At 38.7% G+C, this 16,345-nt stretch overlaps 1 protein-coding gene and 1 pseudogene across 1 annotated transcript; both read right to left on the bottom strand.

Annotated features, from left to right (window-relative positions):
* Positions 1-470: 470 nt before the first annotated feature.
* LOC149227506 (protein EXORDIUM-like 2 pseudogene) lies at positions 471-1,903 on the bottom strand (annotated as a pseudogene).
* Positions 1,904-5,157: 3,254 nt separating this feature from the next.
* LOC149227505 (chromatin remodeling protein DDM1-like) lies at positions 5,158-5,997 on the bottom strand. Its single transcript, XM_089375519.1, has 2 exons — positions 5,298-5,997; positions 5,158-5,265 (listed from the first exon to the last, which is right to left on the bottom strand). Exons 1-2 carry the CDS (start codon positions 5,520-5,522, stop codon positions 5,158-5,160), a joined length of 333 nt encoding a protein of 110 aa, XP_089231645.1. The 5' UTR covers positions 5,523-5,997.
* Between the last annotated feature and the right edge of the window lie 10,348 nt (positions 5,998-16,345).

Raw genomic sequence — 16,345 nt, 5'->3', positions numbered from 1 at the left:
TAAGCCGTATCTTTGTTAAGCAACTTGAAGATGAAGACTACAAACGGTGTCATAATGTATGTAGACCAGGTCTCACAGCTATAAGCCGTATCTTTGTTAAGCAACTTGACGATGAAGGCTACAAACGGTGTCATAATGTATGTGTGAATGGTAGGTAGCGTTGCAGTGTAACGATGACAATTTTAAATTGATGGATAATTATTAAGAACACGCCTTGCTCATTCCGTGTCAGCCCAAATGTAGGAACACCGTCCAAAACATATGAGCGAAAATACAAGGGATGTGCCATGAAAAATAACAGTAATATGAAAAATAAAGTCAAAAAATTGAAGCTGTCACATGGGTGCAGAATGAAATTCGGCAGAGAATCCTAACTACTACATCTAATATGTTTTTCTTGGGTGTATTAATTTCAATATGTTTCAAACTTCCTAAGCAAATGAAACAACTGGGTTTTTAAAAGGGCTTTTCGCTAAATTTGCAAGATATTTCAGACAAAAGAATGTGTATTAATCTCTATAAAGAATAAAGAATTGTTGAAATGCGGCATAATAGATGCCACTTCTTCTGCGCCTAAATCTACCTGCTCCCTGCCTTCTTTATGCAGGTTTAGGACTGCGACAACTACAAAAATGATTATATCAATGTCTTGCATGATTGGGTAGCCGGATCCCACATAGCTGGCAGCAGAAACTCCCTCCCATTAACTCCATTGGCATTGTAGCTTGCCCCCGTCGTTTTATCTACCTGAAGCTCTCCTGGGAACCCCGGATATGACCCCTTTCCGTAAATTCCCGCGCAGGCAGACACGGCCTCTAAAGGTGCGGCAGCATCCCCTTGGAAGTAGCCTGTGTCGAATGGATTAGTGGTTGCTCCTGCCACAACAGTGGCAATGTTGATGATCATGCCATCGATGCCCACGTCTCCGTTTGGTGCCACCAGGGGAGGAGTCTGGGGTCCGTACATGGGCTGATGGAAGGGCCACGCGCACTGTCCAGGGCACTGACTCGCAGAATTCCCCACCCATGCGTATGGAAGAAGCTGTTGATGCTTCTCCTCATTCCCCATTATTCGGCTTCTAGTTGATTTCTGGTCCGATAATAGATTGAGACTGGCATGGAATCCACAGGAACTCATGCAGAACCCTTCCACTGTAACATCCTCAGATGTAAGCACCAAATACACAGCATTGGCACTTCCGTCAATATTTTCCGGCAGAGCCAGAGGCAAAGCTCCCGACTTGACGGCCGCTTCAACCAGAGCAGCAATGTCAGTCCTCTTGAGTGACTTGCCAAGGGAATAATCTGAATCCACCTTCTGCTTTCCAAGCATTATAACACTGGAGGGAGCCGCCTTGTTTTTGGCTGCGCCCTCATACTTCTCGGTGGTCTTCCACCAGGTGGACGCGGAGGGCTGATTTGCTTTCCCCTCTAACGCCTTTTCCCCAAGAGACTGCAGGAAATCTGCCACAATGGAGCGTTGAACAGGGGTGAATTGCCCATAGAAGATCAAATGGACAGTGATCACCCCACTGGTAGAGAGCAGAGGACCATCATGGTAAGTCAAAACAACAGCCGGGTCTGCCACCAAAGCAGCAAGTTTCCTCGACTGTCCAGAAGAAGCAGCAGAAAATGCAAATAACATCGCCATACAAACCGCCATATGCAGAATGGCGGTAAGTCGAAACCATGAAACAGAACAAGCCATTTTAAGGCAAGCTAATGAAATACCTTGCGACAGTCCCTATCTATCAGACAGCCAGCAAATGCAAACTTTCTTGACAATCAAGAAAAAAAACAAACAATGCAACAGCGTCAGAATTCGTTACACCACTCTAGGAGGCAAGAAAAACAATGAACGAAGAAATTGGAAACTGGAAGAGGCTGTGTACTGAGAAGATGAGGAGGAGCGATATATAGATAGGGGAAAGTGAAAGACACTGTTATGAATTGGTGAAAGCGATTGACAGAGGAGCGCCGCGCTGGCATGCATTATTATATATTTACGTTGTAGACTTGCAACTTCCAGATGCCTTCCTTGAAGTTCCTTCCCATCCCCTTCACAATCACGACCTCCCTCATTACGGGAGACAGCTATCCTGGGGCCATTCCACATGCGATGATACGTGTCGGAAGGAACGGTCCCGTTCTTCTACGTTTCAGCTTTTCCTGCAAACTCAACCTACGCTGTATACCGAGTTACGTATTACATCGTAGTCAATGTCCCGGTTGAAGTTAACTGCCACTGAAATAATAACAATTATGTAATCAATGAACAGCTCATTCACCGCCTGGGATTCCCGGCCGGTTTCTGCCTACGTGCATGCGTGCATTATTAAAATATTAAATGTCACGTCGTTATTAAACATTAAGAAAATATTATCGCTCCGAATTGCGAAGAACACGATGAGCTGGCCCACGGGGTTGCTGTTTCCAGTGAGCTGCCAAGTGCATGAATGCAAGCAAGCTATCAAGCATTCACATTCACTCCACCTCGTCATTCATTTCTTAAGTGGAGTTCCCGTGACTTGTCCGACTGCAATTCATTGCGTGGACGGTGGACCTCACAGCGAGTAATAAACATTTTTGGGAGTTTGCGTTCATCTCGAGATATTCCAGCAGGAAGTAGACTTAGATTTGAATTGAAAATGCTATTCCGTTTGTGGGTTGAACTTGTTGTTTCGTTAGAAGTCCTAGTTTGACCTCATTATATCTTTATAATAATAATTATAAAAATAATTACGAATATATTTAAATTTTTAGAATTTTAATTTAATTATTATAAAAATAATTACGAATATATTTAAATTTTTAGAATTTTAATTTAATTATTTGTAAAGTAGTCGTTTTGGTTTTTTGATTCTCTTTATATTTTTAGATTTATTTTCCTTTTTAAATAAGTTATATTTTACATTAATACAATGGATTTTTATAAACATGGAAACAAAAACCACAAATATCCTAATTTATCAAGTTTACGGAAATTACCCAACCAAAATTAATAAAATAATATATAAAATAATATTATAATTTTTATTTCATTATATTAATTTAAGTCAATGAAACATTACATGATGCATCACATAGCATTTTTATTATTTTAATTTGACCGATCAAGATAACATTGCATTACATGATGCAATACATAATGTTTTATAATATCACTATCATATTGGACCCATATCACTATCATATTGGACCCTAGAGCAGTTCTAGGCACAATAACGTTATACTATTAATTCCAAAGAATATTAAATATTTGTTTATTTATTTTGTATTTATTTATTATTACATTAAAATATTAAAATATATTTATCTAATAATTTAAATATAATTACTAAAAACTATTTAAATTAAATTATATAAATAGATTGCATAATATTTATATTATTGTATTAATTTACAAATGTAAATAACAAAATGCTATATAACAAATTGCAAATGTGTTTATAATTGTTTTATGGTATAAAGTTATCATATAATTGTTTTTTTTTTCTCAAGTATTTATACAGCTTGAGTGGGAGTAATGGTTAAGAGCATGTGTTTCCTTCTAAAAGGTCACACGTTCAAAACCATAGAGGGTAGAGTATGTATGCTTTCGTAGACCGCGTAGTCAAGAGGGTAGAGTATGTATGTTTTCGTAGACCCTTCTCAAGAGGGAGAATGTGTATGAGGATAAAGTATGTAAAGTATATCTAAACAAAATCCCTTGTCCTACAAACAAAAAAAATCTCACATTATTTATTAATATATTATTTAGATTTATAAATTAATAACATTACCAAAAATAAAATTACAAATTATATACTTGTATATAAAATTGCATATTAATAAAACTATTAAAATACTCTCAAACATCTATAATTTAAGGAAATAAAGAAAATAAAATTAAATATAGCTAATCTAAAAACAAGTCTAATCTAAGAAAATAAAAAGTTACTAATTTCATATCATCGACCTAAGAAAAATGTTTAACTCAAATGGTTCAATGCAACGAGTTTTATATGGAAGAGATAAATGAAGAGGTTGTGATATATTGTTAGCTTGAAAGATAGTTGGGTTTAATTGAAAAATACTAAATTGTATTTTAAATATCATAATTGAATCTAATTAAGAAATATTAAATTGTATTTTAAATACTTAAATTTTAAAATGAATGTATGTATGTATGTTTCGTTTACAATTTTAATGGTAATAAAAAAATCACTCATAATTCCAAATTATGTTTAAAATATATAGAATTTATGAACTTTGAAATTGTTAAGAAAGAGTGAAGAACTATTATATATGAGAAATAGAAGTTAGTTATCAAAAAAATGTGCTAATGATATTGTTATTATGAATCACGAATGTTTATACTATTTAATATAAAAAATTTGTGTTCATAATTACGCCGAAGGTGTTTTCTCTATGTATTTTCATGTCCAAACATTGTTCACTGATTCGTCGTTCAATCTAATGGTATTTGACCACATGGTTCGTCCTTGAAACACAACCACACCATCGTTGCTCTTCCATTTCGTCGGGATATTGTTGTTACTCTTTCATTTCAATATGTTGAGGAACCCAAGTACTACAAGTCTTAAGAAGGAGTGAAGAACTATTATATAAGAGAAATAGAAGTTAGTTGCCAAAAAAATGTGCTAATGATATCGTTATTATGAGTCACGAATTTTTATACTATTTAATATAAAAATGTTGTGTTCATAATTATGCCGAAGGTGTTTTCTCTATCGATTTTCATGTCCAAACACTATTCACTAATTCGTCATTCAATCTAATGGTATTTGACCATGTGGTTCATCCTTGAAACACAACCACACCGTCGTTGCTCTTCCATTTCGTCGAGATATTGTTGTTACGCTTTCATTTTGATATGTTGAGGAACCAAAGTACTACAATACGATAATACTGCATCTGGAGATGAGCCATGCAAGCCTAATCAACAAAATCCATTTCAACGTTTGTCCGTCGGGTGTTTCATGGGCACAGAATGTCCCGATCATCAACATTAAGAACAATCATCAATACTTTCCGGTGGGTTTCTTCCTCAACCCGGCTCTCGCTTCGCTTCTCAACGTCATGTTCCCAAAACAGAAGAACAAAACGACCATTATAATTTATTGTTCAAGTCGCTGGTATCAGAAGAGAATTTTTGCTAGCCTTCAATTGAAGACAACATACTCCCACCTTGTCCACTGCATATTGCTACCTTCCAACCAGGTCCCTTGAGGGAAAGAGTATCAGAATTTGCACAACTAGGTCCCTTGAGAGGAAGAGTATCAGCATTGCACTTGCATGTTCAGCTAAATCGTTTAGCATATCAGAACGGTCCATCAGCCGGATAAGATTTGATTCACTAACTTCACACTCAATAAGTTCCTCCTCTTCATCTTTTTCTTGTTGGATCAAAGCAAGTCGATCTAATTCCTCTGGCATATTGGTATTTTGTTCCTGACAAAATTTTCCTTTCTCAATCACTAAGTGCTCCAACTTTAAGTTACGAAACGCTACTTTAAGCATGCGACCCTCAATAGAATGGGTTGTGATAAGCCTATAAATAAGTACAGGTCATGTTTTTCCAATCCTGTGGCATCGATCCATAGCTCGCATATCCATTTGAGGATTCCAATCACTATCATAGATAATACAAGTGTCTGCAGTAGTAAAATTAATTCCAAGACCACCAGCATGTGTGCTTAGTAAAAAGATACAAAAGTTGCTATCTGGGTCATTGAAATCCCTTATCTGATTTTTCCTATCCTCCAACTTAACACTTCCATCAATGCGACAAACCTCATATCCTCTCACACTTAGATAGTATTCCATCAAGTCAAGAACTTTAGTCCATTGAGAAAATATCAACCTCTTGTGTTTCTGAGCTTTCAAATGTGTTAATAGCCTGTCTAGCAAACCAAATTTACCACACTGCTTAACCAACTGCTCCACTGGTGGATATTCAAATGATTGATCAAACTGAAAATAAACCTCAAGTGTTCTGTTGACCAAATGATCTTTGATCTTCTTCTGATGTTCTGTCATATCTGCACACAAAATTATCTCTTTTTTGTTGGGCAGGGACTGCTCAACCTCTTCTTTCAACCTTTTGAGAAGAAATGGTCGAAGGATCAAATGAAGCTTTGAAATTACTTGAACTTGTATTTTCTCTTCAATTTCTTCATGCCTCATCCCATTGATTTATTTCCCAGCTAGATCAAACCAAGATTCAAACTCTTCATGTTATGTGAATATTTGAGGCAAAATGAAATTCAAAAAGGACCAAAGTTCCACCCAATTATTTTGTAGGGGCATCCTAATCAACAGAAACTTTTTTCAGCATGTAAGGTTTTCAATTCCCTCAGCAAATTGCAGTTGGATTTGTTTAATCGGTGTCCCTCATCAACAACTATATATTTCCAATCATAGCAAACCAAAGCCTTGCTATCTGATCTGAATTTGAAACTACTTGAAATTTGTTTGCAAGGTATTCAATTCAGAATTAAACATGTTTAAAAGACTTCCATGTCTTGCAGAAAGAAAACACATGAAATTTTCAGCTGTTCATGACCCATTCAAGCATAGCAGAGTTATTTCCTTTTACTGTTTAACACATTAAAATGAATTTTTTCTGCAAAATAAATCAACCACATATGCAAAAGAAGTTGATAAAGCAGTTCACCCCCTCCAGGGCTACGTCTGTTGGGTCCAAAGCTCCTAACCGGGCTTGTCCTTGTTTTTATTAAATGCTCAAATTGAAAATACAGCTGAATAGAAGCATATACAGGAGAAATAGATGGTAGAAATGGATTCAGAACACTTGAATCCTTCAGGATTGACTATTGGATCACCTCCAATGGATACCTGCAACCCTGTACAGTCTTCCCAATACTGGGCCCTAGTGGCTCCTAGAACTTCCACGGCTTCAAAACGTCTGCAAATGACCTCTGATGGCTGTAAGACCTGCACCAATGGCTTCAGAAGGTCGAAATTACCCAAAATCCAAAAAAAAATTCGTCCAAAACCGACTTTCCTAGCCAAAGTTATGGCCATTTACTCCCAATTGTCAGTTTGGCCTAACAAAACCCCAGTTAACTTTAGTGGAGGCCAGTTAGGCCCGCCAAATATGGCGGGACCGCCAAATTTGTCGCTCCGCCAAATAATCCGCCAGCTGTAACTGCAGTTCAAAAATGCGTATGTGACCACAAAGTTCGGTTGGCGGTTAACCTTGGATTTCGCGCCAGGCGGTTTAGTTTCTAAGCCCACGGTTCCGGGGCCATGGTCACATGAGAGGGCGGGGCTGGCCCTTAGGGGCTGGCCCCCTTTGTTTTCCCGCCAAACGTAGTTTTCAATTCAAATATAATTTCGTTGCAATACATTTCACGTCCGGCTCCCATGGTGTAACCGTAAGGCGTTGGGCTGGCACAAAGGAGGTCACGCGTTCAAATCTTGCTGATGCCAAAACTATTTTGCATTGCGCCCCAACAAAAGGTTTGCTGACATCATCTGGGGCCACGTGGCAGCCTCTGATTGGTGCCTGAAAAGGGAATATTCCAAGGAATATTCTGCAGAATATTCCTTTTTTAATTTTTTTTGAAAAATCAAATTTTCTAATGATTTGGACAAATTATTCTTTTGGCCATATCTTCCTCATACGGCGACTGTTTTTCGAACCGTTTGCGGCGCCGGAATCGGGAGGACGAGCACTTTCCCGTCATTCAGCTTTGAACCGATTCTGAGCACTTTAAATTTTGAGCATTTTTACGACACTTAGGACATGAGCACCTGATCACGCCTCCCCATTGGGAAGCTTTTGGACCCCAAAAGCCTTCAACTACATGTTAAAGAGGTGAGGGTATAGCTCCCTCACTCTGTCCACCTCCATCCACTTTTCCTTGTTCGGTTTGCTGCCTTTGAAACCAACCCGAACATAGTCTACACTGCCCCTCCTTGAAGTGCATGTCCTTCTGTCAAGGATTGTATCTTCTTTCAGCTCATCTAATAATTCTAGCGAGAAATCTTCTATAGATGGCAGTTGAACAGCACTTTCATGATCAGCAATCAAAGGAGGTTCATACAAACGTAAGTTCTCCACATTGACAACAAAATACATTTGCATGTAGGAAGGCAAATCTAATTGAAAATCATTATTTCCAACCTTCTTGAGGATTTTGAATGGACCATAACGAATAGGCTTCAGCTTTTTACCTTCTCCTTGCATCCTTTCCTTACTAATGTACAGCCATACCTCATCCCCTTCTTGAAACTTGTGATCGACTCTATGCTTGTCGTGTCTTTCCTTGTACTTGCCTTGACTCTTCTCAAGCTGTTCTTGAATTTGCTGATGTATTTGCTGAATTCTTTCAATGAATGAACGATCTTTGTCAATATCACTATGTCCCTCAATGGAAACATCTTTCTCAAGAATGAAATCAAGAGGTGATTTTGGCAAGTAACCAAAACAAGCTTCAAACGGTGAGGTGTCTGTGGAAGAGTGCTTAGCACGGTTGTAAGCATGTTGTATGTAGTGCAAATGTTCATCCCAAAGCTTGGGATGCTTGCTACAATAACCTCTCAAGAGGTGCACAATGGTTTTGTTCACAACTTCGGTTTGTCCATCTGTTTGCGGATGGAAAGCAGTGCTTTTCTTCAACTTTGTGTCCATCATCTCCCATAGGTTGGACCAAAAATTCCCCACAAATCTGGAATCCCTGTCACTAATAATGGAAGTAGGCAAACCAAAGTGAATCCATACATGATGAAAAAATAATTCAGCAGTTTGTTCAGCAGTTATAGTTTTCTTACAAGGCATAAGTATACACATTTTGCTGAAACGATCAACCACTACATATAAATAATCATGCTGCTTTCTAGATTTTGGCAAACCTCCTACAAAATCCATAGAGATGCTCTCCCATGGTCTAGAAGGTACCGGCAAAGGAGTATACAAACCAAGCTTCCTATTGCTAGGCTTGCTTGTAGCACATAATGAACAACCTCTTATGGACCTTGAAACAGAATCTACCATGCGAGGCCAATAGCAATACCTCTGTAGATGTGCAACTGTTTTGCTCACACCAAAATGGCCAGCAATAAGAGAAGAATGAGCTTCTCTTATGACATTTATCCTCTCCCCCTGTGGTATACACAACTTATCCAAATGAAACAGCAAATTGTTATGCATGTTATAATCATTTTCCTCTACATGATTCCCTTTACTCAAGTTAGCATACACATCTTTAAAGTCATCATCATATGCATATTGTTCTATGTAACTATCATGTACAATGGAAGCATTCTTAAGTAAAGTAACAGCACCAATAATAGGCCTCGAAAGCATATCAACAACCTTATTCAAAGTACCTTTCTTGTACCTTATTACCAAATGGAACTGTTGCAAGAAGCCCATCCATCTGAAGTGTCGTGACTATTGTAACTTGCTTTGCGATTGCAAGTACTGTAAGGGCTGATGGTCGGTATGTATAACAGTTTCTTTGCCCATCAAATAGCGTTTCCACTTTTTGACGCTTTGTACCAATGCATACAAATCCTTATCATATGTAGGATAATTTACAACAGCACCATTAAAAGTTTCAGAATGAAATTCAATAGGCTTACCATGCTGTAGAAGAACTGCACCCATAGCATAATCACTAGCATCAGTTTGTATCTCAAATGGCTGTCTCAAATCTGGTAATGCAAGGACTGGAGCTGAACTAATCTTCTCTTTCAAAGATTCGAAAGCTTTTTGTTCGTTGCCTCCCCATTGGAAAGCATGCTTCACACTTGTCACTGCATGCATAGGAGCTGCTATAGAAGAGAAGTTAGAGATAAACTTCCTCCAATATTGAGCTGCACCCAAAAAACTTCTTACCTCTGTTATGGATTTTGGAGTAGGCCACTTCACAATAGCCTCAATCTTAGCAGGATCAATTCTCAAAGCACCTCCTCCTACTATGTGTCCCAAATAAACCAAAGAAGTCTTTCCAAATTCACACTTCGACATTTTAAGAAATAACTGATTCTTCTTCAAAACATCAAGTACTTTTCTAACATGCATGACATGATCTTCTCTAGACTTGCTGAAAATTAAGATATCATCTAAGTAGACAATAACGAAATCATCAAGAAAAGGACGCAAGACATCATCCATTACCCGCATGAAAGTTGCAGGTGCATTGCACAAACCAAACGACATCACAAGCCACTCAAAGAGTCCTTGTTTGGTTTTAAAGGTTGTCTTCCAAATGTCACTTTCTTCAATTCTTACTTGATGATATCCACTGCGCAAGTCTAGCTTAGTGAAATATCGAGCATCTTTCAGCTGGTCTAACAAATCATCTATCCTTGGGAGTGGGTAACGATTCTTTACCGTTATCTTGTTCAAGGCCCTGAAATCGACACACATACGCCAAGTGCCATCTTTCTTTGGAATCAATACAATCGGTGACCCACATGGCGAAGTACTTGGCCTTATGAAACCTTTGTCCAACAAGTCCTTGATTTGCTTCTTTATTTCAACATTCTCCATAATAGACATGCGGTACATGCCTATGTTTGGAAGAGGACAATCTGGATGCAAATGGATTTCATGCTGAATCTCCCTCTTAGGAGGCAAACCTGTTGGCTCCTGAAACATCTCATGATATGCTTCAACTACATCATACAGATCTGATTTAAGTTTTGGATCACAATTTTCAAATGACTCATGATTCACATCAACCTTGGGCTTAATCATAAGAAGAACAAAATTCTTACTTGAATTGACCAGCCTTTTTACCTGTCCTGCATTCACCATCGCTATATTTGTCTTCTTGCGATGAGCTCTAACAATGAACTCCTTGCCATCTTTGAACAGATGATATTTGTTTTCATGGCGATGAAAGATAGCTTTCCTGTCAAACAAGTAAGGACTTCCCAAAACAATTCCTGCTATATCAAAAGGTACCACATCAAGTTCAACTGTGTCAATAAAATGTGCAGTAATTGCAAAGCGCAATGTGCACTTTCTTGAAACTTGTAAGTTTGCATCCTTGCAAATCCATCCAAGTGGATATGGCTTCGGATGTGGAACGGTCTCAAGTTTAAGCTGCTTGACCAAGTCCTCTGATATAAGGTTTGCTTGTGACCCACTATCAAAAAGTGTGTCAATCTTAGTATGTTTTGAAATCACCCTCACATGAAACAGTTCAATTCTTTCTTCCTCATTAGGAGCTTGTACATGGCAGTTTGAGGTATTAGTGCTGGCTTGAGTTTCAATTTCTTTTCCCTTCAAGTTTTTCAAACCCATGGCTGCAATTTTGGTTTCATCACCTGAATCTTCCCCTAAATCTTGTGGTGTAGATGTAGCAGCAGCAGTTTTCTGTTTCCCTTTGGATTTGTTAGATTGAGGTCTTTTTTCAGGATGTAATTTCCAACAGTTTTTCTCCTCATGGCTTGGTTTAGAACAGTGTTTACAGATCACTTTCTCACTCTCCTGCTTGACAGATGCATTCTTTTTGCCCTTTCCCTTGGAGGTTTTCTCTTTGCTTTTCCCCTTGGGGGGCTTGCTTCTACCCTCTTCAAATGTGTTTTTTCCCCTTGCCTCTAAATGGGTAGCTTGGACACAAACCTCGTCCAGGCTAGTAGGGTTAAACATCAAGATGGTGTGTCTAAGGTAGCTATGCAAGCCACCAATGTATTTCAGCAAGGTTTCTTGGGACTGTAAATCTACCCCTAACAAGAGAACTCTTCTCCTGAATTCTTGGGTGTAGTCTTGGACACTCTGACCCTTAAGTTGTCTGAAACTTTGCCAGTTCATAATGGCTTTCTGCATGTGAGCAAGAGGATAAAATTGTTTTTTAATGGCTAACAGAAATTTAGGCCATGTTAAGGTAACCTTACCAAATTTCTTGATCTCCTCTTTAGTCTTGGCCTCCCACCAGACCAAGGCTGCTCCATCCATTCTCAAAGAAGACAACTGAATCTTTGTGGCATCATCATGCATATTTTGGATCCTCAAGTAAACTTCCAACTGCCTAATCCAGTTGTCAAGTTTTTCTGCATTCACTTCACCATTAAACATAGGTAATTCGAATTTTACATCAAGCTTCAAAAAAGGACTTTTTCCAGAGGATCTATGCTTATGAACAGAAGAAGACGAGGATGAAGAGGAAGAAGGTGAAGATGGGGGTGGTGGATCACCATTACCTCCATGTCCTTTCTTGGAATGATCATCATCCTTCTTACCTCCTGAAGATCCCTCTCCTTCATGTGGATGTTTGGACCCTTCTCCAGCCAATTTCTCATTTCTTTCTTGGTACAATATCCTCACCATTTCAGTGAGATCCAAGAAAGCCTTTCTGAAGACTCTTTCTTCTTCTCTTGGATCTGTCTCTATAGGAATTTCTCCTTCATGTTCAGACATCTTTGAAGCTTCTGCTGAGACTCTTGAGGGTGAAATTGAAGGTGGAGGTGATGGCTCTCTGGCCTTCCTTGACTGAGGATTCTCTCGTTCTCTAGTCAATTGTCCTTCCCCTCTTTTAAGTTTCAACCTGGTAAGCATCAATACTTGCAAGACAGTTAGAAGATCTTTGCACAAAAACCCTGAGCTCTGATACCAACTTGATCTGAATTTGAAACTACTTGAAATTTGTTTGCAAGGTATTCAATTCAGAATTAAACATGTTTAAAAGACTTCCATGTCTTGCAGAAAGAAAACACATGAAATTTTCAGTTGTTCATGACCCATTCAAGCATAGCAGAGTTATTTCCTTTTACTGTTTAACACATTAAAATGAATTTGTTCTGCAAAATAAATCAACCACATATGCAAAATAAGTTGATAAAGCAGTTCACCCCCTCTAGGGCTACGTCTGCTGGGTCCAAAGCTCCCAACCGGGCTTGTCCTTGTTTTTATTAAATGCTCAAATTAAAAATACAGCTGAATAGAAGCATCTACAGGAGAAATAGATGGTAGAAATGGATTCAGAACACTTGAATCCTTCAGGATTGACTATTGGATCACCTCCAATGGATACTTGCAACCCTGTACAGTCTTCCCAATACTGGGCCCTAGTGGCTCCTAGAACTTCCACGGCTTCAAAACGTCTGCAAATGACCTCTGATGGCTGTAAGACCTGCACCAATGGCTTCAGAAGGTCGAAATTACCCAAAATCCAAAAAAAAATTCGTCCAAAACCGACTTTCCTAGCCAAAGTTATGGCCATTTACTCCCAACTGTCAGTTTGGCCTAACAAAACCCCAGTTAACTTTAGTTGAGGCTAGTTAGGCCTGCCATATATGGCGGGACCGCCAAATAATCCGCCAGCTGTAACTGCAGTTCAAAAATGCACATGTGACCACAAATTTTGGTTGGCGGTTAACCTTGGATTTCGCGCCAGGCGGTTTAGTTTCTAAGCCCACGGTTCCGGGGCCATGGTCACATGAGAGGGCGGGGCTGGCCCCCTTTGTTTTCCCGCCAAACACCATTTTCAATTCAAATATAATTTCATTGAAATACATTTCATGTCCGGCTCCCATGGTGTAACGGTAAGGCATTGGGCTAGCACAAAGGAGGTTGTGCGTTCAAATCTTGCCGATGCCAAAACAATTTTGCATTGCGCCCCAACAAAAGGTTTGCTGACGTCATCTGGGGCCACGTGGCGCCCTCCGGGCCTGCCACGTGGCAGCCTCTGATTGGTGTCTGAAAAGGGAATATTCCCTAGAATATTCCAAGGAATATTCTGCGGAATATTCCTTTTTTAATTTTTTTTGAAAAATCAAATTTTCTAATGTTTTGGACAAATTATTCTTTTGGCCATATCTTCTTCATACGGCGACCGTTTTTCGAACCGTTTGCGGCGCCGGAATCGGGAGGACGAGCACTTTCCCGTCGTTTAGCTTTGAACCAGTTATGAGCACTTTAAATTTTGAGCATTTTTACGACACTTAGGACATGAGCACCTGATCACGATCATTCAAAACAACCTCATATGAAGCGAAAATGACAAGGAATGTTGGGCACACTGTGTAAGGCATGTGGGTTTTCCTCAACTCTTGTCGCTCAATTTTGGAGGCAAGATAGATTATAGCATTCATGCTTGGAAAAACCCTATTGATTTCATTTACCCAATTCGAGAGAGTTGAAATAGGATCAACTATTAAAAAGGGCCCATGCATGCCCATCCCCTTGAGATGAGCAAGGAGACCAATAGTCTAGGTTTCAAGGTTATTTTTTTACATGCTGGATCACTCTAGAATAAAGAAACCGAGTGAAGACAGAGGGCTTAGCCCTTACCCAGCCTCATAGCTGGCGTTTAGAACCTATCATCGTGCCTTTATTTTTTTGGAGACATTCATTTGGCTCTTTCTTCCCTCCATTGAAAGCCACATAACCACAAGCCTTACAAGGAGAGAAATTTTCATTAAGGGCATAAAAAAAAAAAAAAAAATTTGATTTTTGCGTATCATTTCATAGTGTTTTTCTCTTTGAAACCCACAAGCCATCAAGGGCTTCTCACATCTAAAATCAAAGGGTTTCAAACCTCATTAGTTACATAAATCGTTTATAATTTTCAAAATGAATTTTCTGAGCCTACTGTGAATATTTGAAGGACTATTATATGTGTTTTCCAGCGGCAAAGGGGTTTTGAAATTCCTCTTTTACATAAAATGATTCCTAACCATCCTGTAACATGGTTCCATCACAACTTTTGGGCTCAAGAATAATTTTCATTGTCTTGTTTCATTGGAGAATTTACTTCAAGAAGGTCGTAGGCTTTTCATTCATGCTTCAAACCTCTGAGGTTTTGTTAAGGGTATTAAGGGTCTTAAATGAGCAAGGAGACCAATAGTCTGCACCATCTTTCCTATACCCATTTGATCTGCTAGAATTCTATTGAGCCCATTTTTCTATAAAGAAATCAACCACTTTACAACCTTAATTTGATAGGACTTTAACATTCCCCTGATCAATAGAGGAACATGTTCCATCCGTTCTTTCCAGTTCCTCTCCTCCTCTCTAAAATTATTAGAAGCTTGAAGTAGGTGCCTCCTATGCAATTCTTAGTCATAGCATTCATAACATTTTTTGACTTTTTCTTCATCTGATAAGAGTCTGCATTATTAGTCACTATCTTACGCTTTCAACCCCTACCACTTTCCTTCTACGCACTTGATTTTTCATTTCCATTCTCGCTTGGAATAAATGTGATGTCGTCGATCTTCTCAAGTAGAAACTCTGAATAAAGTTGAGTCTGGCTAAGAAGCTCATCCAGTTTTTTAAATAACATATGATCCATCTGTTAACTCCCATTGCTCAGTTGTTTTTACATTTCCTTCTTTTCTCGCTCATCTCGTTCTTCTTCTAGGCGTTTCTACTCCATGGCCATATCCTCTAGAACTTCCAATGCTTCACTATAAACTGATAAATCATTATCCTTTGCATCAACAACTGGCACTTCACTTCCAAATATTCCCTCATCCTCTAAAATAAATATAGGTGAATGTGCATCTCCTTTAAGACTAGCGGTTGAATCCTTCTCCATTTTTAAAATCATTCGTCAATACTAATCCGGCAATGGTCCAATTGCTCGATGGAGTGTTAAGCTCTTCACCAGGATTCTGCTCCTATGTTCAATCACATGCATATTGAATGAGTTTGAAAGAGATGAAGTTGGGTACCAAGTCCAAGTGAAATTTGCACCAGTCAGACTTGGCACCTAAATACACCCGACAAATTGGCACCTAAAATGATAAATTGCCCGAATATGGATGTGCTTCTGCGTTAAGAAAATTGAGAACATCTCCTAAGTTAGATGTTTGAAGTTGTTTTAATGGTTGACTCAATCCCTTGCTCTTTAAGAATTTTTATTTTTATTTTTTTGGTGTATTTTTGTGCATACAAAATAAATGGAAATGTCCAAGTCAAAATAAATTGGATGTACTCCTCTTCATATCCCTCCTGGCCCCTAGCCCAATTAGATATATGTAGATCAGAGCCTTTTGGATGTAGGGGTCACAAAAACCCTTTCAATTGGAATTGTTTCAAGCAATTTTAGAGCACCAAACGATATGTCGTGAATAAACACCCAAAATCCAACCAATTTTCACCGGTGACAAAATCCTACAATATCCCCCAGAACAACCAATCAAGTGGGCCAAACTTAAGATGCTCTGACGCTTGCACATCAGGGATCAAACTTTACACCTTTTCTTGTTTTTTTCATTATATCTTTATTTTTTTGCATACTATCTTTGAATTTACGCTTTACTTCTTCCTCACCCTCCACGCAGAGAAAGATAGAGACAACTAAGTTGAGACCAAATGAGGCAAAGCCAAAAAGTAGGAGAGAAAAACACAACGAAGT

Source organism: Pinus tabuliformis, chromosome J, assembly GCF_031772625.1.
Source record: "Pinus tabuliformis cultivar Carrire ecotype Pingquan chromosome J, CPIR1, whole genome shotgun sequence".
Classification (NCBI taxonomy): Eukaryota; Viridiplantae; Streptophyta; class Pinopsida; order Pinales; family Pinaceae; genus Pinus; species Pinus tabuliformis.
Note: the sequence above shows the minus strand (reverse complement) of the source record. Positions and strands in the feature narration are given on the sequence as shown.

Bases quoted from the DNA above. Each gene is read 5' to 3' on its own strand.
- LOC149227505 (XM_089375519.1), bottom strand. From the start codon at position 5,522: ATGCTTAAAGTAGCGTTTCGTAACTTAAAGTTGGAGCACTTAGTGATT. The intron at 5,266-5,297 runs GCAAGTGCAATG...CTTCCTCTCAAG, and splicing joins TAAACGATTTAGCTGAACAT to GGACCTAGTTGTGCAAATTC.